Source organism: Corapipo altera, unplaced genomic scaffold, assembly GCF_003945725.1.
Source record: "Corapipo altera isolate COAL_440 unplaced genomic scaffold, ASM394572v1 2, whole genome shotgun sequence".
NCBI classification, from domain to species: Eukaryota; Metazoa; Chordata; class Aves; order Passeriformes; family Pipridae; genus Corapipo; species Corapipo altera.
This window is the reverse complement of record NW_020884890.1, coordinates 1,577,047-1,605,004: the sequence shown is the minus strand read 5'-3', so window position 1 is coordinate 1,605,004 and position 27,958 is coordinate 1,577,047. Positions and strand designations below refer to the sequence as shown.

Sequence of the window (27,958 nt, the reverse complement as noted above, 5' to 3'; positions counted from 1 at the left end):
ATTAGTAAACAGGTTTTTATAATGCATATGTATGTTATTGAAATTCCTCACTCAGATTTATCAGAGGTGCTATGTACTGAACCCGATTTATATGAAATCTTATTACTAGATCCAATTTTGAGGTCTCTTCTGCTTTATAGAGTATTTATAATCTTTCTGCTCAACAAAACTTAGATGAAGTCTTATCATTGTTAGCTTCTCAACTTGATCTACGTCCAGTTCTATTAATACTGATAATGTCCTTTTTGTGTGGAAATATGACAATTCATTGAAACATACAGTTCCTAATGTAAATGTGCACGAAGACATATTATGTCTTGCAGACATAATGCATTTCTTTTATTAATGAGAGCTCACTGCCTTGATGCATTTTCTGACTAACTTATTTGTGCCAATATGAAGGGGCTTGAACTACTTCTACTAAGTCAGTATTATTAAAATGATATTGAGCATACCCTAAAAAATATTATCTTGGCGCTGCTGCATTCTAACTGAACCCTCCTAGACTGGTGGTAATTGAACACCAAAAAATATCAATGAGGTCTGAAGATAGTTTGAGAAAGCCTTCCTTAGTGGAATTACATTGCCTCAGAGAGAGCAAGAAACTTGTACAAAGAAAAGAAAGCCAGAGCTGCCAACAACTGCTAGAATTTTTACTTATTAGCTGATCCGTTCCACTTCTCTGTTTTCATTCCACTACTCCCCAGTTTCCTCTATTCTCTCATGTTTCTACTTATAATTTATTTTAGAGTGCTCAAGATTCTGTGGTTTAATTTGACCTGATGGATTCATCTTTTGCTCTTCTTAAAGGATCTGATTGTCCTTTCTTCTCAACCATCTCCCTTTCACTCCCATCCTATACCATTTTGTCTAGTTCTGTAATTCTTACTGGGTCTCCAGCCTCCCACCAGGTTCTCCTCTGTTCATTATTCACTTCTGGTCCTCTCCCTGCTTTGTTGTCCTTCTTTAATCTCTTTCATCATCTCCTCTATTATTTTCCATGTCACTCCTATTGGGTTTTTTAATTCTCTTTAAGGTTCAGTTGTTCATAATTTTTTCCATGGTACGCCTATGCTTGCCTGTAATTGCTTAGGCTGTTACTAACTACCACTGATTACCAACATTGGAAAAAGAGCATCAGTGCTGCTGAATTAAAGAGCTAAAACTGTATAAATGGTATAAGCAGCAAAACAGGCTTTGAATAATGGATTATTGAAGCTAAGAAAACCCTGCTTTCCTCCAAAGTCAGTAACACATCAGGAGCTTCAGGACCAGCAAAAGAAAGAAGTGTAAGCATAGAAAATATTCAGTGTTACTGTATAACTTCACCTTCCTCTTATTTCATGTGTCCGCTGTGTCTGACAAGACCTACCACTGAAGCAGTAATAAATCTCAGATTTAGAGAAAACTTCTCTTAGTGCTGTCACCATTATGTCACCTCCTTGAAACTGCTTTTGCAGTGTATCTTTTATGCAGCGTTATACAGTTCTTTTGATAGCCTTTCCTTCTACAGCCTTGATGAACTCACATTTCTACAGAAAAAGAATAAATCATTATCTTTATTAGACTACAATCCAGAAAACTTAAGTCACCAATTTAATTTCTCATGGACATTGTAAGTTATTCTGAATGTATTATTAATGCCATGGTGACAGAGTGAATAAGGTTTATGCCATGACAAATCTCCGCAGCATTGTGAAGTTCCAGGCAATCACAATATCGTCCATCTCACAGTTTGGCACATCTTCATCCCACTTTGTCTCAATGTCTCAAAGCTCAGAGACTTTTGGCCTTCATTTGGCCTTGTAGAGTTTTACATGATTCAGTGCCAGAAACGCTCTTGTTAGTCTGCATAATTTCTTTCTCTTTTTTCCCCCGTTATTCCTAGCTCTGCCCACCTGAACCACTTTAAATAAATCATCTGTTGTCTTGAAGTTTATATTACAGAAATATTTGTAGGCAGGTATGGCCATATTCTGCTTACTCATCACTTGAAAAAATGATGTATGATGTCTGCTAACCAGAAGACAGTTTCTCCTCATGAAACAGTTTTCAGTTTTGTTTTCCCCCTACTCATGCCTTTTTGTCCCTATTTTCTGAAAAGAAAAGTATCTCCAAAGTAACTATAAAACAGTCTTCTGGAAAGCTTTTTCTTTGCTCCAGGAAATTTTTGAGTAATCAATCCGAAAATATGTTAGCCTGCTTTGTTGCTATATTAAGATGTATGCTTAAAGACTTTTTAAACATTTCATGAAAAGTTTTGGTGGGTGTTTAGATGCTGGGTTTTCTTATTCCTGCTAATTTACACTATTTTGTATTTGTTTGATTTTGTTGTGCCTAAGTCTTGTTTTTCAGTTTCCTGGCTGGTGCTATAATTATCTGAATTTGCTTGTATTATTTCTCGCTTCCTGCATAGCAATCTGAGATCTTTCCAGCATAGTCCCTGATCTCGTCAGAACTAAATTAGGTGTAATTGTGTGGATGGGAGTAATCCCGCTGAAGACAATAATTGCTCCCCTTGAAAATCTGCATAAGCAGATGTTTGCAGAAATAAACTTTAGTTTTCTCTGAAAATTTCATTTTTTTTTTACACCTTCCAGGTCATTAAATACATTTTGTGCTAATACCAATTCTTACTGTACAGAGTTTATAGCCATTTTCACTTTTACTCATCTTACTTGGTGCAACATGAACATAGTGCTGTGAAGGTTACCCCTTTTAGGGCACATTGTTCTATTTTGTGCCCTGTAGGTCACCCTCTCATTGGTGGCTGCATTCTTTGTGCTGATATTCTCTATAGGTGACAGTTTTACATCAGCTTCGCACTGAGGAGAGTAAAGACACATATTACTGGAGCGTGCTTTGAGTTTTTGAACACAACAGAGAACTCTTGAGAAGAAACACACCTGCATTCTTTAATTTAGCATGACTTCGTGCAAGTCAAAGGAGTGTTATATATCACTCCTTTCATGAATTGGGTAGCTGACTCTGTAAAGGTAGTTAAATTTTCTGAGGGTGTGGAAGGATGTGCAAAAGTCTCCTGTCATGAGCTTGCTGCTGCATAGCAATACTTCTTCAGGGCAAATTTTAAACTGAGGGTTCTATTACAAGCATTTTGCAAATCTTATCCTTGTTTTAAATAGTGGTCTGCTCTGAAGCAAAAGTATAAGACTCTGCAAATTATTAACATTTCTCTCCCCCACACCTTGTGCTGGGCTGGAACAAAAGATGGCCTTGAGTTTGTATAAACAAATCTGGCTCCTGAGCTGTGGAGTCAGGTAGGCATATAGTTCTGCCAAATTCTAATTTCACCTGTATGTCTACAAACATAGTGGAAAAGAGATGCCATCAAAGCAGCATCTTCTGATATCTCCATTGTTAAACAGTTTGAAGGGCTCCTAAACTGCCCAACTCATGCAGTCATCAAGGATTATTTAAGATCGTGACATGTATCAAAATTTACACTTGTGTTTGTCATAACAAGGTCACTGTAAGATGTGCATCAGGTGAGACTACAGAGATTGGTGTATAAATAAATTTGGTTGCTTACTTTCAGATGTGAAATCCCTGTTTCTTCTCAAAGCCCTGTACTTTACACATCCAGAGTTATTGGTCTATTGTGCCCCTGAAGTGTAGCAACAGCATATATTGAGTGGATTATCTATGGAATAGTGTTTAAAAAAGTATCTCTGAAGTAACCTACAAAGAATAAACTGATGACAAATAATGATCTCAGAAGCACTGATGCTTGCAGGTATCCCTTGGGGTTTTTAATTAACTAAAGACTGACCTTTGCTGCAGCAATTTAACTCCTTAGGGGTGGGTGCAGCATTGCTACAGGTCGCTACATGGAAACCTGAAGGAGGTCAGATGTCTCGGAGGTCATATGTAGAGAAAAACAACCGATATGAGCAGCTTCATTTGGCTCCACTGCGGCTACTCCCAAGGTAGCTGAAGTGAAACTTTCAGTGTAAAGACCCTGTTGAAGAAACCATGAAAGCAAAGCTAAATCAGTTTTTAATGCATGTAAAGCCATGAGTGGTCCCATTCATGGTCTTATTCAGCTATCCTGGTTTTTGCTTTTATGTGTTTAAGCCTTAAAACGTAGGGGAAAACCAGTATTACAATTCTGTATAAAAAACACTTTGGAGTTTTTTTTAAACATCTGATACCAAATAATTTATAGAAGAATTCCAGGTGTTAGTTGACACTTAACCTACCTGAGATGAATTATTTCACGTGGATGAAGTTGTTCTAGAGGGCTTTTTAGAAGGTTTTAATATGTCTCATTAAATAATCACTATTTCATTTTGTTAATTTCCTTTTATTCTTACTCTGCTGTTATTTACTAGTTTTCCAGTATCATGTGTCCTATTTCAATGACCTAATAGAGACGACAAGCAAATATTACCCATCACCCTGCACAAGACTTGGTTAATTCCAAGTGTTACCTATTTAATCTATAGATTGCATTCATATCATCTTTCTTTTGGAGACATCTGCTAGTGTTGGATTTTGTCTCCTGCAAATTGCATTTAGAAGCAAACTTGGCAAAACATTATCATACCATCTTTCACTTTCAGCATTTTTCTTAACATGATGCTGGAAAGCAGTGCCACAGAAAGGGACCTGGGGATCCTGGTAAACAGCAAGTTGAATCTGAGTCAGCAGTGCCCTGACAGCCAGGAGGGCCAACCGTGTCCTGGGGGGCATCAGGCAAAGCATGGCCAGCTGGTTGAGGGAGGTGATTGTCCCTCTCTGCTCTGCACTGAGGCGGCCTCACCTCGAATATTGTGTGCAGCTTTGGACACCCAATATAACAAAGATATTAAGCTGTTGGAGAGTGTCCAAAGGAGGGCAACAAAGATGGTGAAGGCCTTGAGAGGAAGCCATATGAGGAGTGGCTGAGGTCACTTAGTGTGTTCAGCCTGAAGAAGAGCAGACTGAGGGGAAAGCTCATTGCAGTCTACAAGTTCCTTGTGAGGGGAAGGGGAGGGGCAGGCACTGATCTCTTCTCTGTGGTGATCAGTGACAGGAGCCAAGGGAATGGCCTGAAGTTGTGTCAGGGGAGTTTTAGGTTGGATATTAGAAAAAGGCTCTTCACCCAGAGGGTGGTTGGGCACTGGAACAGGCTCCCCAGGGAAGTGGTCACAGCGCCAAGCCTGACACAGTTCAAGAAACATTCGAATGATACTCTCAGGCACATGGTGTGACTCTTGGGGATGGTTCTGTGCAGGGCTAAGGGTTGGACTCGATGATCCTTGTGGGTCCCTTCCAACTCAGCATATTCTGTGATTCTGTGACTATATTAACGTTCTCAAATGTATGACAGAGCTGTGAGCTACCAGACTGTGCACGCACGTGCACACACACACACACACACACACACACGTGTCCTCTCTCAGGACCATTTGAGCATATCCATAATGAAGAAACACAGAGAACATGTTAATGTATATAAAAAGGGAAACAAGGACTGCATTATTTTTCATTTTTATGACTGCTATGGTTTAACCTGTCAGGCAGCTAAACACCACAGAGCTGTTTGCTCACTCCCCCCCAGTGGGATGGGGGATAGAATAAGACAAATGTAAAACTTGTGGTTTGAGATAAAGACAGTTTAATAGGACAGAAAAGGAAGGGAAAATAATAATAATAATTATAAAAGAATATATGAAACAAGTGATGCCCAATGTAGTTGCACACCACCTGCTGACTGATGCCCAGCCAGTCCCTAAACAGGAGGCTGCCACCCTCCAGCCAACTCCCCCCCAGTTTTATTGTTCTACATGACACCAGATGGTATGGAACATCCCCTTGATCCTTTGAGGTCAGCAGTCCTGGGCGAGCAACAAGAGAAGGTGAAAAGTCCTTGATGTAGTGTCAGCCCCAGTAAGCAACAACTAAAACATCAGTGTGTTATCAACATTATTCTTAACCAAAATCCAAAGCACGGCACTGTACCAGCTACTAGGAAGCAAAAAGCCCTATGACAGCTGAAACCAGAGCAAAGACTTAAAGGATATTGATGGGGATTTTGAGAAGCTCCTGACAGTTTATTAAGTGATTGTTTCATAAAGTTTTTAATAAGATTTAAGCATCTAGCTATCTTAAACATTTTGTAAAATACCTCAAGGAATCTATTTTAGGTGCATAGGATCTTTGCAAATATGACAATAAATGCTAAATCCAGTCATCTTTGAAATAAAGAGAAAGTCTTCAGTGGCCCTTAGGTTGACTTCTCTTTCTAGACCTACACACAAGAGACTGTTTACACCTTTTTTTTGGACTGCTGTATTACTGTTTTTCTCATAATAAGTAACTCCTTACTGACATATTCTTCATAAACTGTTTTGCCCAAAAAGTTCATTTTCCCACTGTTCTTCCAGCTTCTGTGACCTCCTCCCTTGTTGCCTGCTCCAGATTTCCTCTTGGCTGCTTTTCCCTCTCCACCCTGCAGCTCATCCATTGCATTGCCCATTTCTTCCACTCCTTTTGCCCAGCTCCTAGGCAGTTTAGGTTTTTGAAGGGATTTCTTGAAGGTGTATTGTCATGAGTTTCACTAGTCCAGGGAGGTGATAGCTTTATAATTTTACAAGTGATTATAAATGATAAATTCTGTACTGTAGCTGAAGGTAGGTTAAAAAAAAATTATCAGCTCTGATCTTGTTGATAGTGTTGTTTGCACAACTTAAAATGGCCAGTAATTGTCTCACAAATGCATAGTAATTATAGTCTAAATGCAGATGTTTCCTTTTCCTTCACTGCCACAGTTGTATTGTGTAACATCCTACTGTGGCACATAAAAAGTACATCTTTATATAGCAAGGGACTCCCTTATCCATTTGTATTCATATGTAACACTACACATGGGTATGATGTTAAAAGAATAGTTTGGCAGAGGCAAGTCTTCAGATATTATGAAGCACTGGAATTAAGGTTATATGTGCAGTTTTAATTCAGAGGATTATGCATCTGTGTTGTCATACGGACTTTAACTGTATGATGGTGTACTGGTTTTTCATGGAATGTACTCTATATTCATCACAGGATGGAAGTGCTCTTAGGATGAGTCTTATGTGTAGGAGTTCTGCTGAAGAAGTTGTAAAGTGTGTAAATGAATAAAACAGGAGATTGCAGGAAGAGAGAGGATCTCTTATTTCTTTTAAAAAGCAGGAAGTGTTGCCTTGGAGATTGAAGGGTGGGCACAAGGTTATTGTGAATGTGCTGAACAACTGGCTTAAAACATTTTTTTATCTTCCATTTTCTAAATGCCTGACAAAGCATGTTGTTGGGTTTATAGAAGTTCTCAAGCTGCCATTCACCACTGAACTCCACGTGTGCTGTAGTCTGAATATTACTGATACATAATTTTTATAAATGCCAGATCCCTGGCATCTCAATTTCACCTAGGTAATAAAATTGACCTCCTGGTTTCAGTTTGCATGCTGTGCAATGGTAGTGAAGCAGTCAGATACTACTGTAGTAATAAGCAGCACAAAACAGTCTGTGAAATAATAATTTCTTCTTCACACCAGTATTTAAATAGCATGAAGTAAGTTAAATTCTGAGGCTGCCCATTGCACTGAGGATCACAAAGCAAAACACTGAATAACTGTCTATGGAGTGAATATCACCCATCATTTGCACTGAATAAGAGAAAGACAGTGAGGATGTAATAGTATACGATCACGTCATTATGACTGCATCATGACTTAAAAATAAGCAGGTTGAACTAAGGCTGCATGGTGAACCTTAAATATGGAATTTGGTAACATTTCAGTGCTTAACTTTGCAGCCTTAAGGAAAGTATTTTAACAGGAACTTTGTGTTTAATTTCCTAATGTTGTTAAAAACATAAAAACAAAGCTCTGTTGTGTAGCTTATAGGCAGGTTTTGACACTTCAACTACACCACAGAAAATTCTGCTGTTGGATTTCAGGGAGAGATTGATGACACTTGTATTCCTCCATATGAACCACTAACACAGTGGAACAGGTATTTTTTTTCTAGAGGAACTCTCAGATGTTTGCTAATGGTTGGAATTGGGGTGAAATTTGTTTCCTACCACGCTTCTTGGGGGAATGTGCTTTCCTGTGCTCATTCTTTCCAAATGTGGCTCCTTCTGCCATGTCTCCTCCAGCCTTCTTCTGACCTGCCTCTGCTCTACCACTAGCTCCTTCCTCACTGTCCAGTCCTCACTCCTCTGCTGACCTCTGCCCTTCTGCTCTCACTTTTAGTTCTTGTTTCACTCCTCCATGTCACAGCCCTTCCCACGCTCACTTAGTCAGTCCTCTCATTGCTCTGAGGCACTTGTTCAACCAATCTCTTTGATTTCTGTGTCTCCTGTGGCCTCTGGTTGCATACTCCATTCCTCGGTCCTTGTCTGTTCTCTGACACATTCTCACACACAGTTCCTCCCCTCCTTGTTAATCAAATACCTTGTTCAGAGCCTTTTGCTGAGGCAATAGCAGTTTCCTGCCAGTGTGTCAGATCCTTAGCTCTCCCCTGATCCACTCTCTCCAGAATTGGTGGTTACTATTCCCAACAGTTACCTTCCAAGTCCATTTCTCCTCTAGTCTTTATCCACAGAGTCTGCTGCTCTCTTGAATGCTCTTCAGCTGCAGCTCCCAGACTCTGACAATCTCTGTGTTTGTCCCTCAGGCTGTCAGTCCCGGTGTATTTCTATAGCCCTTTCCTCCAGCACGCCGGTTCCGGTGTTTGTCCTCTCTACATTTAGATCATACAGCTTCTTCCTCTTGCTGGTTAAGCACGGCCGAGCGAGTCACGGAGAGCATAAAAGAAACAGTCTCCTGCTTGTCAGGTCTGGTGCCTGCCCTCCCCTGCTCTCCATGCCTCTTGTCCGTGCTGCCATCAACCTGAAACCGCGGCAAGTAACTATTAGATGCAAAGATTAGTTTTGCCTCTGGATCTCCAAGCTGGAAGGATCCTGTTCAGCTCCTTGGTGGGGATGGTAGGTGTTGTGAGTGTGGAGGTAAGAGCTACGAAGATGAATTTGCTGGGTCATTCTGTGATGCTGGGGTATTGGTCTGGCAGCTCTAAGACTCCTGGGAGTCTGGAGAGCCTTTGTTTAGCGACTGCCAATCTGAAGGCATTTTAGATGATACACTGAAGACATTTTAGTCAAGAAATTCAAACATGGTCTTATTAAAAAAAATAAATCTGATAAAATGACTTTGGTAGTTACCTGAGTGCTAGGAATAGTTAAATCAAACTATTTAACTTTGCAAAGAAGGACTACTAATAGGTAAGGAGAGGTTAAAAGAAGTTAACTTGCTCAACAAAACCAAAAAAGCTGAGAGGAGGTACAATGCAGGCTACAAATGTATTGAGGAAGAAAAAAGGGTTATTTAAGGAAATGAACACTGTTGTTGCAAAAAACCCACAAAAGACCAGGAATAAGGTTGAGGTGGCAACTGGAAGATCACTTGTAATCAAGACAGCAGTAGGTTCTGGAGCACCTTTCCTGTCAGAGTAGTGAGATCAAACCTAGAGTTTAAAAGCTTTACTTTATACTCCCTGATGCCAGGAATGGCAGATGATATTTATATCTCAAAGACTTATCACTCTGACAAATGTAGACAGATTTTTAACAAAGATGGCAAAAGGCCTATGTCTAGCTTAAAGCATATTCATGCTTGAAGTATTCATCCCAAAGCCTAGAGTCTTCTCAAAAATATCACTGGGATATTTTTTAGTGTTTACAAATAACTACTGGATATTTCCATAATCTTGCTCTCAGGCTTCTCAGACAGTCTTTTACTAAAAATTTCAAGGAAATTCAACCCTGGGCAGGGAATATTTTCAACCAAGCTTAAGATAAGGCAACTTAAAATGAATTTTATAAAATAAAACAGTCTTAAATTAATAATTTAATTTTAACACGTGCGTGTGTGTGTAATTATAAGAATATGTATTTTCAAATAGTTAAATGTTAATTGATTCCTGGATCAAGTCTTCAAATTTAGTTTTAAAATATGGGATTGAAACAGTTTGAAAAGGGTAAAAAAATGTTTAATTCTATAAGGAGGAAAATTTATAAGTGGGGAGTGTTAACAGTTGTTACTAAAAGCAGAATATCAGTACTACTGGTTTAGATTTTCTTAATGTAATTAAAAAAAATTCTTCTATGTCCTCTTTTTAATTTTTCTTGAAAACAATCTGTGTCCATCAGAGATTCAAAAGCTACTTAGAACTTTAATTTGCTCTTTATTGTCCAGAGTGTTATTACACTCTGATATACCTTTTATAGCAAGAGTAATTTGGTTTGCTAGTAAAACATAAATATATAATACAATACAATCTACAATGAGAAGTTTAGGAGGCTGAGGAAAGGATTTGAAGCTAGATGATTTCTTATTCCAGACTCTTCCTCTGTTACTTGGTTGGTCTTGTAGGCATAACAGGCAGATAACACTCTGTGTGCCTTCCTCAAATCTTAGTTATTTGGTCATGTTATGCTCTTTTGTGTCTGGCAGACCAAGGGAATAATTGCAGCAAGATAGCTGCAATTAAAAATTAATACAAAATTTATTTTTATGTAATGGAAAGTATTTTGTAACAGTTACATTCAACAGTCATCTAAGGTCTATGCATTTGTTGTACAGAACTGATTCATGATTTTGAGACCATGAAATCCTGACATTTTAGGTATCAATATATGAAGCATTAATTTTGAAATAAGATAGTGATAATTATAATGGAAAATCACTTATATTTTGCTGATTGTTTTAACATAAAACTGAACTAAAATACCTATTACCTATGCTGTAACTTCTGAGATACTCAAGAGCTCCAAACATTATTTCCCCATCTGCAAAACCTTTAGTACCTTTCTGTTGGCTACTATAATGTAGGTAAGCTATTTCAAGATGAAATCCTGCAATTCATATTGCAAAACTAAGTAGAGGAAATAGGTGAGGAATAAAGGAATGGATCAAATATGTAACATATCATGGCTGTCATGTTGATGATATTAATAATTTTTAAGTGACATTCAAAAAGAATCTGCCTTTTTGTTAGCACAATTTTACTAAGCAGCTTTTCTAAAGAACTAATGGCTTTGGTACAGTTATTAAGCTGAATGTTATTTGGCCCCACTTGCATACAGGTTTGCTTCATACACTGGATGAAGCATGCCTTGATTTTCAACATATTCATTTAAAAAAGAAAAAACAACAAGCAGGTTTTCCTTGCACAGCAACATACTTTAAGTGCTCTGTTTTTCTCTTATGATGACTACCTTCCTTGGTGAAAGTTGCTGAGGTCTGTGGAGATTATCTTGACAGCATCTAATCCCTCAGCTCAATCTCACAGCTACTAGGGAGTTACAAATGTGTCTATCAACTTTCTGATCCTGAAAGAGATTATCAATAAATGAAGTAAATGAAACGGAAACTCTACTTGTAGTGTAATATTCACTAATTTCTTTTTTTTAGCTAATAGAAGATGGTATCACTTCAGACCAATAAGTACTTGAAATTTGGTGTATTTCTGCAGAATTCATACATGAGCTGTGCAGTGGTTCCTGTTGCTTCCATTGCACATGTCCCATCCAAGAACTACTTCAATATTTTATCCAATTACTACTTAAAACAGAATGTATAAGCAGTCATTACAGCAGGGATCAGAGCCCAGCACTTTCATCTGCCCAGAGAGAGCATTGCGTGTTCTGATGTGGAGCACTACTCTTCCTATTTTCTCATCCTACATCTAAGAATCTTAAATTTCGTTTTTGTTAAACATGTACCACTTCCTCAACCAGGAGGTTGTTGTGGAATAATCTCCAGAATGGCTGCTGGGAGATGAGGGTCTGAGCCTAGGTTTCAAGCTTCTTATGACAATAAGGAAAAGACAAACAGCCGCTTCACTTTTCTTAGAGTTCAAAAGAAACTAGTGCTCTCTGCTGTTATGAAAGGATGACTAAGGAGGACTTTCAGAAGAAGGTTTTGGGATGCCTTATGTCCCTGAAGAATGATGTTGCATCATGCTGAGTGACCAAGTTTTTCTGACTGCTTGGTTCTACCAAAAGCTGTTTCGCATCACATCACTTTTAGATATGTAAGTAGGTGGTTATCCAGTAAACATAGTTTGATGTTACAAAACTGTATTGTAACGCCCAAGCGCATACATGGATGTAGCCCTTTTATACACTTTGAATTTCATGTTCTCAAATAACGTATTTCTTCCATGAAAGATGCATCCATAAGATTATTTTCAAAGTGGGGGAGTGGTAGAGGATGACCTACTTAGCATTCAGAAAATATCCCTATGAAAGCCTATGAAAGCATCAGAATTTCTTTGTATAAATACAGGCACGGGCTCAAAGTGCATGTGATAGAATAAACACTGAATGCTTATTTCCACCTTCTCCTATCTTTAGAAAGAAAGAATGTAAGTTCTCTCTACAAAGAAAGTAGATGTTGTCTTGATGTTTGAAAAGCCTACCTGTTTGCAAAGGCAGTTTAACGTAGAGTCAGACCCCGGATGCTCAGGACTTTCAGATTTTGTGTATTTGCCTTCCAGCTTTCTGTTTATTGTTAAATAAGATTAAATACAAACCCAGAAAATCTGTAATACTTTTTTATATCCTGATAAGTACGTATGTCCCCTTAAACGACTGGCACAGAAGCAGAGAAAAATATTCATTTAATATGACTGTGTCTCCACTGGTGAATTTTTTTAAGCTTATCATAGTTGGTTTTACATTGCCCTTGTTTGTACTGTCATTTGTGTCGTTTTGAATTTTGATAATTTCTGACAACATGCAGTTGCACAGCCTGATTACATACATTGGATGTTTTGTATTCTGCAGTGCATTATCATCTAATCAGGTTAAAGTGGTAAAGATTTACTAATGGGAACATTCAGTTGCCCTAGATTTTGTCTTAAATTTGTAAAGTTATTTTACTTTAAAAGTTGATCCACTTTAATATCATTTAATCTGGGATGTTAAAGGACAAAAATAGCCTGTTACTTTCAATTGATTATTCTAAATTAGAAGGAATTTCGCTGAAGCACACTCAGTAAAATCATTATTGCTTCATTTCTGTTCATATTTATCCATTTTCCCACAATGAACATGATAGAAAAGAAAATGTATTCCAGGAATTCTTGAGATAGTGTAGTATAAATAAAATATAAATAACTCATAACTAAACTGTACTTCCCATAGCTTCCAAAAGCCAGTGTGAAAGGATTCACTGCAGTGGAAAATCATCTTAGAGATAAAATGCGAAAGTACAAGTTATTTGATTATAATTCAGTTGGCCAGCACAATATCCGATGTGTCACAGGGTTGGGGAATTTTTGCAATACGACGATAATTTGGTATCAGCCTCGCAGCAGCTTTTCCCAGCTGGGTTGCCTGACTGAATTTAAAATCTGACCTCGGCTAATGCTTCTGCCCTGAGGAATGACAGTGCACTGGCCACCAGTGTTCTTGACCCCATCAGGTCCTATTCACAGGTGGCTTACCTGATCTATGGTGGTGTGCATTACTATATACCATTTTCCAGCTACACGATCTTCCAGCTAGCTTCCACCTGATCTTCCACAGCACCTTACCTGTGACAAACAGCACTCCTTTCCCTCCTCAAGGGAAAGCATGCCTTGGTACTTGGCCAAATCCCTCTTACAAGAAGTATGCTAAATATTTCTTTGAAATCATCCCCTTTACTGGAAACTACAGCAGCAAGGCTGACTCTCAGGCGGCTGCTGCAAATCACCTGATTACAGAGAAGCCAGCAGGCTCTGGCAGAAGGGGGTTTGGCTCTGCATGTCGCTTCCGTGGAGCCCTCTGCCTCCCGGGACGCGGCGGTGGGGACTCCGTGTGCGCTGTGCACCCCCCTGCGGCACCGGCAGCGAACGGTGCATCACGTGCAATCCCGGGCTTTGGATGCTGCCAGAACTCCGCTTAGGGGTGCTCCTGTGGGACCACGGGGCTCCCGCGGCCCGGCTGCCGGATGCACACCCGCACTGCAAAGGCAGCCGCTCCTGCGCATCAGCCAGAGAGGCTGCCGAGAGGCCCCCAGGCTAATGAGCAGGAAGAATGCATAATCGGAGGTGTAGAATAAGCAGTTAGAGCATCTGGGCTGTGACCTTACGGGCCTTGAAGCTAAGAATGGTCAAGCCCTGACCCTTGCTAAGTCCCAGAGTAGGCTAAGTAAGGGGGATCAATATTTTAGCAGATATAAAAGACACTTGACTCACATAGCCCCCCAAAATTATTTGTGTTATTAACAGTTACATTTTTCACTTGCATACAGCAATATGCTTTATGGAGAAATAACAGAAGTGCCTTACATATTTTGATTTTAACCGAATATAACCATGTTTTTTTCCACATGCTGTCCTAATTGGCCAGGGACCCTTTTCAGAACAGATGTTCTGCTTCATTTCCTGTTTTTAAACTGCTTAATTTTTTGCTATAATAATTGAATCCTTATTTGGGACTTACAGCTATATCATGGAAAATATATTTGCTAGAAACAAACAGTCCAGTGGGATGAGTGGTACACATGTTGTGAACAACAAAAGGGGAGCAACTACAAACTTCTTAACAAAGCTGTTAATTTACTCAAGCAAAGTTGCTCAGTTCGTTATAAACATCTTTGGAATAGCAAAGTCGAGATTTTTAAAAACACTTACATGCTCAATAGCTCTGTGTACACATCACTCAGAGGTATCTCCACACTGAATAAGAAAGTAAACTGTAATTAAGTTAGAAGTTAACATTTCTTAGATGTGAGTTTGCTAGATTCTGCTCTTATGAAGAACTCCTTTCTGAGCTTCCTACTTTGTTCTGAAAATGAAACAAAATGATTCTTGAAGAGTTAGAAGCTAAAGTGGGTTTTATTCATTAATTTTGTTAATTCATGCATTAAGTAAGGTAGGACAACTTAAAAGCTAGTTGTAATACACATAGATGCCAAAGACTGCTCTACCATTGCCTCTTCAGTTTGAATGCTCATAACTGTGTGAGTGGGGTTTTCTCACACAGTTTATCTTCCAGTATTGGAGCAAAGCTGACCAGAAGGATGGACTTCCTTTCCCTAAAACTGACATCTCAATAGAGCGATGGTGCATATGGAACGACCACTCAACAGTGCTTTTGGTTTCTAAGGGTATAAGGAGGTGTTATTAAAAATAAGAATGGGCTATGAAGGCCTCTTTTGAGAAAAGGAAATCCTACTGGATAAAATTTATAGCTTACTTTCAAAGATAAATCTGTGAGTTGAAAGATCTTTTCCAAAAGCTTCAATAACAACTGCTATTGTACTTTGTCCTTGCATATTCCAAGCTGCTACATAAATACTAACAAACTATTGCTGTAGCATCCTCACAACACCTTGTCTGGGCTCTTTTTAATTCTCATATTATAAGCTAGAAATTAAGAAGGTGAAGAAGTTGAAAGGCTAAATCTCCATGGGTCTCTGTGATCCAAAGATATAGAGGGTTGCTGAGCAGCCAAAAGAAGGTGCAGGCCTGAAGCAGGATGTTTAGAGCTGGGATTAAAGACAACACTTTCTTTTCTAGGGCAAAATCTGGAGCTAAGGACAGGCCACAAGGAACCTAATCTCTGACTAAGCACATCAGGAGCCCTGGTAGCCACACGTGGTACAGCAAAGTGCCCTTTATACCTTGCAGCAAGCTAAACACTTCTAGCTCCCATCAGGAAGACACCTGTATGTGACTGTCACGCTTTATGAGATCCTACAGTTTTAACTTATACAAACTGACAGAAAAATAGTCTCTGCAGTAAAACTAATTATGAAGGCAATCAGAGCTGGTATCAGACATCTCATGTTTCTGTTTTTCTGAAGTTACCTCTTGCTCTCTCCACATCACAGTACAGTGAACAAGAATTCAGTTAACTGTGTTTTTGGTATTCATTCCCTTCCTCTCAACTCTCCCCTTTAGAACTTCACCAGGAAGTATTGCAGAAGGAGAAAAGAGGATTGGGATAGAAGTGAAGGAGGGAAAACTACTAATAAGAGATACCCTCTTATTATAGCAGATTATTTAACTGTATATTATTGGCACCTCTATGCATGGCAAAGACTGCATCATGTTATTCCTCTGGATTATGCAGGTTCTGAGTTTTAAAATGGGTAAAATAATCCCTATGATAACTGACAGTAAAAAGGTTCAGACAGCAACAATAAGTTTTATCAGATCTCAGTCACCATACAAATTTCTTCTGTACATAAATGTACCATTTAAGCCCCTAAATAATAATAATAAAAAAAAAAGACTACAGGACAAGCCTAAAATATTAGCTGCCTTAGTATCTAAAAAATCTGGAATTTAGAATGGCTGAATGAGGCTGTCTCTGCATAACAAAATATGCTGGCTTTAAAATGGAAATGGGTAGATTCAGGTTAGATATAAGGAAGTAATTCTTCACTATGAAGTCAGTGAGGCACTGGAACAGGTTGCCCAGAAAAGCTATGGAAGTGTTCAAGGCGAGGTTGGATGGGGCTTTGAACAACTTGGTCTAGTGGAAGGTGTCCCTGCCTATGGCAGGGAGGTTGTAATTAGTTTTTAAATGTCCTTTCCAACTCAAACTATTTTCTGATTCTATGATTTTACTACACCTCTCCAAGTTGAGAAGAGCATACACCTAAAAATGAACACCATAACTGGACGAGCACCAGGTTGCACTTTTGAAAGACTATCACAGTAGATCCCGCAAGAATCACAAATAAAATCTGTAGTTTTCTTGTCAAATGCCCTGTAGAAATCACAAGTCTCTCCAATCAGAAAATGCAGTGGAAGAGAAATAGCACCTTGCCCTCCATTGTGTCCTGATAACCTGTGTATAATAATGTACTCTAAATTTCAACATGGTGCTGAAATGTTGTATCTCAGACATCTCTGTTTCCCACTTCACTCTAAACAGGGAAGCCAGAAATGGCAACAGCCCTCTCCCTGCGCTGCATCAGTGTTTATTTACGCTTCTGGAAGAACTCTTTTTATGGGTAGCTGGGAAGCCTGAAGGTGGATACAATCTACATGGCGAGATCAGTCGTTTGTTTGCCGAAGCCGCCTTCGCAAAGTGTAACTGAAGGCCGTCCATGGGTGCCCTGCTACCCAAAGGGGCTGCTCTGAGAAATCGTATCCCTTCCTTCCTTCTCTCTCTGCCCCTGTCCCCGCTGTCCAGCCGCGCCGGGCTGCCCCCGCTTACGCGGGGCAGAAGGGGCCCTGCGGGGCCCGGGCCGGTAACAAAGAGCCCGGCGTGGGGCTGCCCCGGGGGCGGATTTACATCAACGATTTCACCAGCAACTCGGGGATGGCAAATCTTCCCCTTGTCCTGGCGGGGGAGCCAAACGCCATCGATCTGTAGCCGGGAAGGTTGTTGGGTTTTTTTTCGGCTGTTGTTGCTGCTGGGTTTATTGTTGGGGAAGTGGGAGGCTCATTTGCGAGCTGGTTGCCCAGCCGCAGGCCACGGCTCTCCCCAGACATCCCTCCAAATGCACACCTGCTAAAGACCGGATATTTTTTGGAGGATCTCCCTCGGCACTCCGCACACGCACCCCTCTTCCCCCCTAAATTCACGGCAATGGTGAGCGGCGTCCCTCTCTCCTATCCTCCTTTTCCCATGAGATGGTTTTCCACGCCACGCGGGGCGGGTATTCGGCGATGCCACCTGAGGCCCCGGTCCCGAGCCGCTCCCCACGCACCCTGTCTGTCTGTCTGTCTCCCCGTGCAGAGCTCCGGCAACGCGTCCTACCGATGCTCCATGTCGTCCTCCGCCGATTTCTCCGATGAGGAGGACTTCAGCCAGAGGTCGGGGACGGTGTCGCCGGCGCCGGGGGACACGCTGCCCTGGAACCTGCCCAAACATGAGCGGTCCAAGCGGAAGATCCAAGGCGGCTCCGTGCTGGACCCCGCCGAGCGGGCCGTGCTGCGCATCGCCGGTAAGGCGCGGCCGGGAACGGCAGGGCAGGGGGCGGCCGGGGGGTAGAGGGACCCTCGTCCCTTCCCTTTCAGAGCGCAGCCCCGCCAGGCGGTGACTAAGCTCTTTGGCCGCGTTTTCCGGCTGGGTGAACTGATGCGTGTGGAAGGAGAGGCGAAACGCGCGCAGGTGCGCCTGTTAAACTTTCATGTGAAAACACATCAGTGGCCGGGGGCTGCAGCCGCGGCGGGGGTCGGCTCAGCCAGTGCCGGTGCTTCCTCCGGCCCGCAAGGCCGAGGGAGCACTGGGTCGCCCGCCCAGGGGGGAAGCGGCGCTGGACTGCCCGCAGGGCGGAGAGGCCGCGGCGGCGGCGGCCGATGATGCTCCGCGCGGGCGGGGGACCAGGAGCCGGTCTTTGTCCGCTCGGGGCCGGGGCTGCGCCCCGGGGAGGCCGGGACCGGGATGGAGCGCCGGGTGTGCCGGAGACGCCGGCGGGCGCTGGGCCGCGGACCAGCGACAAATGTTGTCGAAAATAGGGCGGAGGTCCGCTTCTCCCCGGCGAGAGCTGGAAAATGCCTGTAAATGAATCCCAGAAAGATGCAGCTGGCTCCGGTGCTCCCCGGTAACACCCTTGTTGTTCCCCCCAGCCACCCCCCTTTTGTGTGCGCCTCGGTAGGTCCCTTCTCGGGACACCATTTCCCAGGGTAATCCATCTTAGCGGCGCTGTTGGAGGGGGCAGCGGGCGCGCTGCGGAGCCGAGCTCCCCCGAGCCGCAGGATGCAGCCGCGAGTGGGGGCGGGGGGGAAGCTGCGGAGCCGGTCCAGCCCAGCCCAGCGGGCAGGGTGCGCAGGGCGGGGGACCCGAGGGCCGGGGCTAGGGCAGCAGGGACCGCTCCGGGGCGGGGTCAGGGCCAGGGGGCGGTGGGGGCGCGGCCGGGGGCGGGCGAGCGGCGGTGACACCTGCGGCGGGGCCGGTCCCCCGCCTCCGCCGGTATAGCGGGGGCTCCCGCCCCGCCTGGTTGCGGGCGCTGGGGTTCCTGCTCGGTCCCTGCCCGCGAGTCCCCGGCGGTGTCCGTCGCGCTGCGGCCTCTCAGCGCCAGCGCCGCAGGGTGACAGTGTCCCCGCCAACCCCGTCAGTGCCGCGGGCGCCGCGTTCCTGCCTCGGCGGCCGCCGCCCTTCTCATCCCGTAGGAGGCCGGGGCAAAAGCACGGGGGGTGGTGGGAGGTGGTGAGAGCTCGCCGGCTTCGAAGGCGGTGCCTCGGCGATGGGGCTGGAGCCGAGCTCTGCGGCTGGGGCCGCCTCTCGGAGCGCAGAGGGGCGGCCACCGAAACACGAGCGGCCGGGGGGCGTTTCCTCGGCCGGGCTGGCAGCGCCGCCCCCCACCCGCCTCCCTCTCGCTGCTGCCGGGGTTTTTCTTGTGCCGTCCCTGGGGCTACCCGGCCGTCCGGAGCCGCTCGGGCGGGCGGCAGGGCAAGGCAGGGCAGGGCTAGGCTAAGCTAAGCTAAACTAAGCTAAGCTAAGCTAGGCTAGGCGAGCCTAGGCTAGGCTAGCTGCCGGCCATGGCTGGCTACCTCTCCCCCGGCGCGTATTTCTACGCCGAGGAGCAAGAGTACCTGCAAGCCTATGAAGATGTCTTGGAGAGATACAAAGGTAGGGCAGCGCTCCTTGTGCCACCGCAGCCGCCTGAGTGGCAGCTCGCCCCGCCGGGTGTGGCGGCTGCGGACCCAGGAGCCTCTGGCGCTGGCGGCCAGGTGGGGACATTGGTGGCCCCGAGTTGGGTGGATCTGGAGGCGGCGGACGTGGGCGGCTTCTGCGATAAATTGAAATACCGTGTCACCTCACCAGTCGGTGACACGCTCTCTCGTGTGTTTAAAAGTCTGTTTTTCAAGTGCAGTGCGGGCACAGTGGTTTATGTCTCGATGCGCATTCGTATTTAAAGCTTCGGTTTATTTTTACCTTTTTATTTATTTACTTTTTTTTTTTTTTTGGTAGTCGGGCAAAGAATGAGCTTAGTTCCTGTAGCACCTGAGTTTTCTCATCAGATATAGAAAAATAAGGATAAAACCACGTTTATTGTAACAATGATACACATAGCTAAATTCATCTTGCTAGAAATGCAAATTACATTGATTTATTAAATACATCAGAACAGAAGGAGTGGTTTGGATGATTCATTGCTGTTTTTCAATACATTTGCTAGTACTAAATCTGAAAAAGCTTATCAAAAGTGTTACAGGACTGATTTTAATTCAAGTGCGAAAGGGATGGAGTTAACTGTTTAGACCGAATCTTCATCCCTGAAATAGTCTTTACAGCATGTCACAGCATATGCTGATATTTGCAGTGCTGAGTCCTATTGTAATGTTAGAGAATGAGGTAGGTTAGATTTCGTATCTGATTTTTTTTCAGCTGTATGTTTCCAGTCAGTTCTGAAGATTTTTGTTAAATGATTTCCACCGATGGGAATGGGAGTGGCATAGTTTAAGACAGCTTGATTTGAAGATCCTGATAACTGATTTTACTTATTCCAGGTTGCTAGTGGTAATATTTTGAAAAATAAACCCTTTACACATGGTTATTTTGACTGTGAGAACTTGCCAGATCCGAGTTTACTTTATACCGATGTCACTTGCAATTTCATGTGTCATTAACAGTATTGACTAATGACTCCTTTGTGTCTGTTGCCCGTTGTGTCAATGCAGTTATGGAGCATGTGCACTGTTTCTGTACTGAAATGCATTAGGACATTTTAGTTGAGACAAATAATTACCGTTTGTTGATTACCCTCATCTTCAAAAGCACATTTTCATTCCATTCTCCCCTATTTCTTAGGTCATCAGTTTATATGTAGCTGAACTGATTTTTGCAGAATTTTAGATCTAATGGACTGTATACTTTGTAAATAAGCACTGAGAAAACTTGTTTTTCTGTTCTGGTTCTAACCCAAAGCACTGCTATTATACTTTGGATTACCTTTGATTTCTTGCTTTAAAACCTGGGAAAGAGATTAAACCTCATTTCCCCTATTTCAAGGGGACCTTTATCAGGAAAAGGGCTGAAAGATTTAGTTTTCAGTGTTGGGGAACAAAAGGATTTTAGTTAAACTCCAAAAACTAATTTACATATCTATAAAAAATAAGCACATTCTGAAAGTATTTGAGTATATAATGTTATGGTGGTAATATTGAGTCCATTCACACGGTATTTTCAGTGACAGCCAAATCCTGAAATTATTTGGAAGGATCTAGTTTCTGTTGTCTTAGTTTTCCGTGTCATATTTGGCATACTGGTGTGCTGTGTTTTGCTATTCAAGGTATACTTTATTCAGCCATTTGGAGCAGAGGTAAAGATTTGGACTTGTTTTAATTAAGATATATTGGAAACCTGGAAAACACATTATTTTTTAAAATGTGTTTCCAAGCCAGTCATGATTTCCCATTCGAGTCCCAGTAGTATGACTTCACTACAGCAATTGTTGTTCTGATGACTTGCTATGGGAGCTGATCTAATCAGAAAAGAATTGCTACAATACAGGCTTTGAAGAGGGAGTGCCGTTTCTCTGAATTTCTCATTTTTGTAAACACCTCTTTTAGTAACTTTTTTAATTGAATGCAAATCATGTTGACTTTATAAGACGAGCTCCAATGTATAATTTTAATGCTGATAGTTCTTTTTTCTTTTTCTTTTTTTTCCTTGTTACAGTCTGCAGAACACTCTCCTACTCATTTAGGGTATTATCAGGGTGCCAGATTATCTATGTCCCAGCTGTTGAGTACTGTAACTAGCAGAGTCAGCTGTACAAAATTCATTGCCTGTCTTGGAAGTCTTGGGATTGTGTGATGCTGCATCATTAAGATGTTGGTTTAGGAAGATAAAAGCTGCCCTTTTCAAATGTAGAAAAGGGAAAATTTTACTTTTCATCCTTTTCTGCAGCCAAAGTAGGCTGCAATCTTGAAGACCTTGCAATGCCAAGTACCTTGTTGCTTTAACAGTTGAAAAGCAGGATATTTGTGTGTCTCGAAATTCAGTCTGCTGATCGTATGACAGTAAATAATTAGGCAACTGTTTGCTAAATCTGAGATAGCACAGAAGTGCTGTTTGCTATGGGAGAAGAGAGTGTTATTTTCTGATTCTTGGTCCACTCAGTTGCTGGTTGTCAATGTTTTATTTATTTTTCATTGATTCATGTAGTAAATATTTGACAGTATGAAGCATTTTGGTGGAGAAAAGAAGTCGTGTTATCTCAGATGATTTAGAAATTCTGTTGAATCAAGCTGCTTATTCAGGGGGGAAAAAAAAAGCTTCTTTATTGGGAGCATCTTGAAGCATTCAAAGCCAAAGCCTTTATGTGAGAGTGGCAATAAAACATCTAGTGAAATATGTAAAATGCTTCAGATAAACTATACATCTTGTTTGTGACTGAATAGGTAGATGAGAAATTGTACAAATATTTGTTATTATAACTAAAGGTTCGACTTTGTCTCAAACTATATTTGACTCTAGGAGATTGTAAAGAACTTAACTTACAAAGCAGCAAGAATAACTCTCTCACCATTGCCTGGGAACAAAATTAATAAAATTGTTAGCCCGCAACCTTCTTGATAAGTAAGAAAATGTCCAATAGTATTTCATGTACATGTAATTGTTAAAACATTAAATGCCACCTCTATCTAATGGCATAATTATGCATTGTTCCATACCATCATTATTTAAACATTAAATATTTGAAGATCACCATTTTAAGTTGTAAATTCAGTATTTTTATTAGATTTCCTCTGCTATAAATCTGAAGTAATACACTGGCAATGAACTTCTATATATCATCCCTCTGAAATGGTTAGTTAATTTCAATAAAACTTCTTAATATATTTTTCAGTTGAGGTAGTAAACATTTATTTGAATAGCAATTGCAACAATCTTCTTTTTGCTGCAACATTTTGAACAATTAGGTAACTAAGTTGTCTCCCTTGACATCCTTATTGATATGGGCATATCTGTTAATGACCGCGCGCTTGTGGTATCTGAAAAAGAGCTCATTCATTGAGTTAAATGTTGAATAAATTACAGTTATTCAGTAATGTTCTTCCAATCATGTAAGCTCTAAAAGTTTAAAATATACAGGGTTATCTGGCCATGCAGACCTTTTAAGGCTGTAGATTTGTATATCTACATCCAGAGGAAACAGATCTGTTAGGAAATTAAGCTTAACGTGACCGCCCATGAAAAACACAGCCTTGCGTTTCAGGGACATCACTAAATTGTTGTTAATGCTAGGAAAGGTATCACATGAATATTTTGTTTGGTTCAGGTGCCTGATGAGGGCTTCCTTTGGGTACTTTGGGCTCACTGCATAGCCCCTGTCTCTGTAGGAAGGAGGGGCAAGTCTGGGACTAGGGATAGCAAAACTTGGGTTGGGTTGTTTAAACTTCAGTACATTGTGTTTCACTATTGGCATTGCTCTCTTGCTTTAAAAAGATCTGTAATACTACACATTCAGCTGAAGACAGCAAACAGCTCTGGTTCTGTATTCTGAGAACAATGACGCTGGAGATGGAAGAGAGCTAGCGGGTCATCTGATGCATTTTATTGCCTGTGTAGGGTTCAGAAGCAATGTAGTTTTTTCTAATGATTGATTGATGGTAGTGTCAAGTAAAGCTGTTCTGGCATTGTTTGGGTACAGTTTTTGAATTAAGATCAAAAACAATAGATGCCTGTCATGCAGCTCCTTTGAGCTGAATTCAGGAAGGGAGCATTCACACAGAATGGTTTTTGTACATCTAAAAATGAACTGCTGCTGTATTTTAGGAATTTGGAGGGTCTTACATGTGTTCGGTATCAGACTTGGTCCAGAGATATTCTTCTTCAGAGGTGGCTTCCTAGAGCAAAAGACAGAAGGGGCCCTGACAGGTGCTCCTGGGTTCAGAATCTGTGAATTTCTAAATTTCCTCATTTATGCTTTGAAGTTAGTGACCTGAATTTTCAGTCATCAGAAATCTTGCTCTTTGGGCTCTCAGCTGTGAACTACTTGGATCTCCTGCTTCAGGGCTTCTGATTTTTAACATAGAAGGAAATCCTGATTGATTAGGTGCTTTGGCATAACAAAACCTGATGCCAGATATGTGTTAGTTTTGCAAGGAATTTCCACTGTGGATGGTGTTCTCTGACTTCTTTAAGGTGCTGGTAGTAACTAGCCTTGGAACTGATCACTTTTTTTTTTTTCAAATGGGAAAGCCCTTTTTGCTGATTAGTGGAGGGCATGTATGGATTATCCAGCTGCATGTCACCTAATCCTTTCTTTACCACCATGCAAATCTTCAACAACGAGACACTGTTTCCCATGTTCCTAGTACATTTCCTACAGCAAGTTAGCCTCCTGGGAAGAAAGGATTTTAGCCAACAGAAAATGTCTTCAATTAGAGATGGAAACATAATAGCTCTTGTGCTGCCTGAAGTCAACCAAAATTAATGGACAACTTAGGCTACATAAAAATATAAAACCTGCAGTCTTACTCTGCTTCAACATCCTCTTTATTTAAGCAGAAAGTTTTAACTTTCAAAGTGCTTGAAGATGGGATATCTTGTTGGGTGTGTTTCATCCTAAATAAGAACCAGATCTTGCTGATTTGACTTGTATGAGCTCTTCACTTGAGCGAAGTTGAAGAGGCCTTGGAGTAAAATAACAAGAACTTGAATGCTGGCCAATTCAGTGAGATTTGTCTGTGTAAAGGCCTCAAGATATGGGCAGCAGTTTCTGAAGCTGAGTTATATATAAACTACAGTTGCTTCTCCATGATTTTAACAGATACCTGTTGGGTTGACTAAGACAGACAGAATTTGGCTATCAGTTCAAATATCTTTGGTAGGTGAATTGGGGCAGAGATGAAAGGTCTGCTTCGTTGCTTTTCTGGTACTTCCCAATTCCCACTGAGTCAGCAACATCTTTAAATAGAGCTCAAAGGAATATTTCATCATTCTTTTTGTAGAGTGAAAACTGAGGGGGGGGGGGAAAGGAAAATAATCTTCAGTCATTACTGTGTTAAAAAGTTTGTTTTGGCTTAGTTTATATTTTTGGTTGAGGTGTTTGCAATTGTGAGCTGTGATCTAGCTGGGTTATTTCTAGTGATACTGTGCTTGAAAACCAGATTATGCGTTATTTTTTCCCCTCTACACTATTTAGAACATGCCTGATTTGAGGAATTTATTCCACCATTTCAACATGTACTTGAAATTAAGTGCGTAAAATAAAAATGGGCCTATTCACATGCTTTTAAGTGCAAGTATTTTATAAGTTCAGCGTTAAAAGAATAAAGTTTTGTAAAGGTCAAATATGAATGCAGCTTATTGCTGCATGCCTGAAATGTTTCCTGTAAAACATCATTAAAGCTGTTTAATTTAACAAAGCCTTGATTTTCTGTAGTGGGTGAAAATATTCATGTACTGAATGCTTCCAGTCAACCCAGCTTTCAAACAGGTGAAACAATGCTTACAAAGACACTTCAGTCCACTGGTCAAATCCTGAAGGGCATGTTAATAGCCAGATCTTACAAGTCGATCTGTGTAGGCAGACTCTGGTGCTTTTGTGGGGAAAGACTGGCTTTGGAAACCCACTCATGCAAGCCTCTTCCCAAGACTTGGGCTCAAGTAATAGCTCAGCCTTTGATAAGGCATATTCCTGGCTGAAATCAGCCCTTCTTTAGGTTGTTCCTGTTTGTCTGTACCGGCATTAAAAGCAAGTCAGTATGTTTCCAGTTTTAATTTTACGATACCTGGTGAGTACATCATTTTGCTGGCAAGTGTTAGTCTATCAATTCTTTGGATTTTGTACAAGATGATAATAGCTGCCAGTAAATCTATGAAACGATGAAGTTTCTAGGCAAATATGTTGAGGGTTAAATTCTGTACATTGCAGTCATGCAATTAGTGTAACTATTTCTGTAAGACAAGGAGGATTAGGCCTCTGATGGGCTTTCCAGTGGCATAGGCCAAAATCATGAACTTGATTATAGCCACATGTCCCTTTTTAACTTTTTGTTTGCTTTTAAACATATCTTGATTGTTCAGTTTCATAGTTAATGTGAAATTACAGGATTTAATGACGTGTTCTGCAATGCATATAAATATAGATCAGCACTTAAATGGGGATCATAGCTTACTGATGTTGGAAAACCAAATTAGTTTGGCCTGAGGTTCAGGTATCCAGCTATCTGACAGCTATGACACTTTGCACCACGTGGATCTAAAATTAGTAGAGCTCTTCTATACTGGGATTAGAGAGATGTGTGTATGTTTTAGTTCACAAAATGGGTAAAAGTGTGACCCTTTATTACAGCTTTCAGAGGCATGTTTTGGGCAATTTGAGTCTATAGGTGAACAGAGTAGCATTGGAAAGTTTCTTGCTGGGTACTGAAATGAATATCCTGTCAAAGTCTGCCTGTAGACTTTGCTTCTGCCTGATCAGATTACCCTCTGGCTGTTCCTCATGTGACAAGGTCTCTTAGGCATGGTAGAAGCAGCATTAGAAAATGAGTGTGATCATTTGGACAGACATTTTGCAGTAATGATAATAATAAAGCATCCTGAGTGGTTTAGCAAAAGAGCTTTTTTGAAAGATAAATAGTACTTGCAATGCAGTGCTTTTTATTCAAACAAAACCTCTGTTAAGTTTACTGTGAGTCAGGAACTTAGCTATTGATGTTTGTAAATATTTAATACCTTAAATTACTTTGTCTTTAGATAAATTTTTAATCTAGAGATAAAGGGTTTACGTTACATCCTAGAAATTAGGAAATGACTAGAGCATTTGTCTGGAGAAGCCACTACTGTGTAGTTATGTATAACTTCGGGGAATGAGGTATTGTTGCTAAGGTAGTTCTCTTTTCAGACTAGGATGTTTTCAAAAGCACACACAGCAATGTGATTACTAGTCCCAGTGACTTCTAACAGCAATTAGGTGCTTCACTACTGTTTGTGCCTTGGAAATTCTCTCCCAAGTGACTATACATTGTTCAGATCATGCTGAAAGCCATTTCATAATACCATGTATTACAGATTAATTCTGCATTTAAAATTCAGTTTTTGGAAAGTTTTAAACATGAAAACTTCTCTGGAGAAAAATTAATTGTAATTTTTAGAAAGAAGGTTGATTTCTGAATTAAAAAGAACATATATTTCAAACATACAGGAATTTGCCTTTGTATTTTTGAGCAGACTTGTTTCTCAGACTTTGTGTCTTCTGCTCTCTTCATTCAGTTTTTAACAAAACAGTTGCTGAGAAAAATTTGTTGTCATTTGGGATAGGTTTCTGTTTTTCTTCTTTGCAGGAAATTTTTGTCTGTCTCCAGTTTACACTAGAGTTAAAGCAGCATTTGGCTCCGTATCTCTTTAAAGGAGAGAAGAACAGACACACACAAGCTACAGGAAGAAAGCCAAAGTTGATTAGGTCCCTTGATGAAATTACCTTGTAATTTTCCCATGTTCAACAGGATACTTTTGCATTGTTCTGTTTCAATATTTTAAAATAGAATCCTTGTTAATGAAGTCCATATACTTCTTGTGAGGCCAGATCTAGCCTACCTCTGAGAATATCAACCCAAATTCTCATTTTCTGCTGTTGCAAATTGTATTAAATGAAATCACACTGATTCTTGTAAGCATTGTATGTTTCTACTTAAATTGTACATTTATTTTTGCACTCTGGGATATACATTTCCTTTAGACGTTGGATTACTCTGAGTCCAGCCATCCAACATGCTGTTTAAAGTGAATGTACAGTAGGATTGAGCAGCATCAAAACAGTTATAATTTAAGTTATAATCTAATTTATAAAGATTACATTAGTGTTGTAAAAACAATACATATTGTTTTTACATTATACCTTGATATTTTAACTGTCATAGTGAAGCATTTCTTTGCTTTGGGAACCACAAGAGAATTTAAAGAATTAAGTTCTTTAAAAGAATTCTGAGATCGTGTGTCTCTGCAATAATTTGCAACTTAATAAAAAATGTTAGGATTTGTTTAAATAAAAATAGCAAATGG

General features: G+C 41.0%; 1 protein-coding gene across 31 annotated transcripts in view; it reads left to right on the top strand.

Moving 5' to 3' along the window:
- The window catches only part of DST (dystonin), a 306,056-nt gene that overhangs the window by 15,986 nt on the left and 262,112 nt on the right, over window positions 1–27,958 (top strand). For 24 of the 31 annotated variants that reach the window (XM_027644871.1, XM_027644867.1, XM_027644868.1 and 21 more), the window contains exon 4: window positions 17,735–17,942. In XM_027644871.1, coding sequence (XP_027500672.1) covers window positions 17,735–17,942 — 208 coding nt within the window. Of the gene's footprint in view, window positions 1–17,375; window positions 17,588–17,734; window positions 17,943–19,405; window positions 19,571–27,958 lie in introns of those variants that run through there. The other 7 variants (XM_027644897.1, XM_027644896.1, XM_027644889.1 and 4 more) reach the window with 4 other exon arrangements.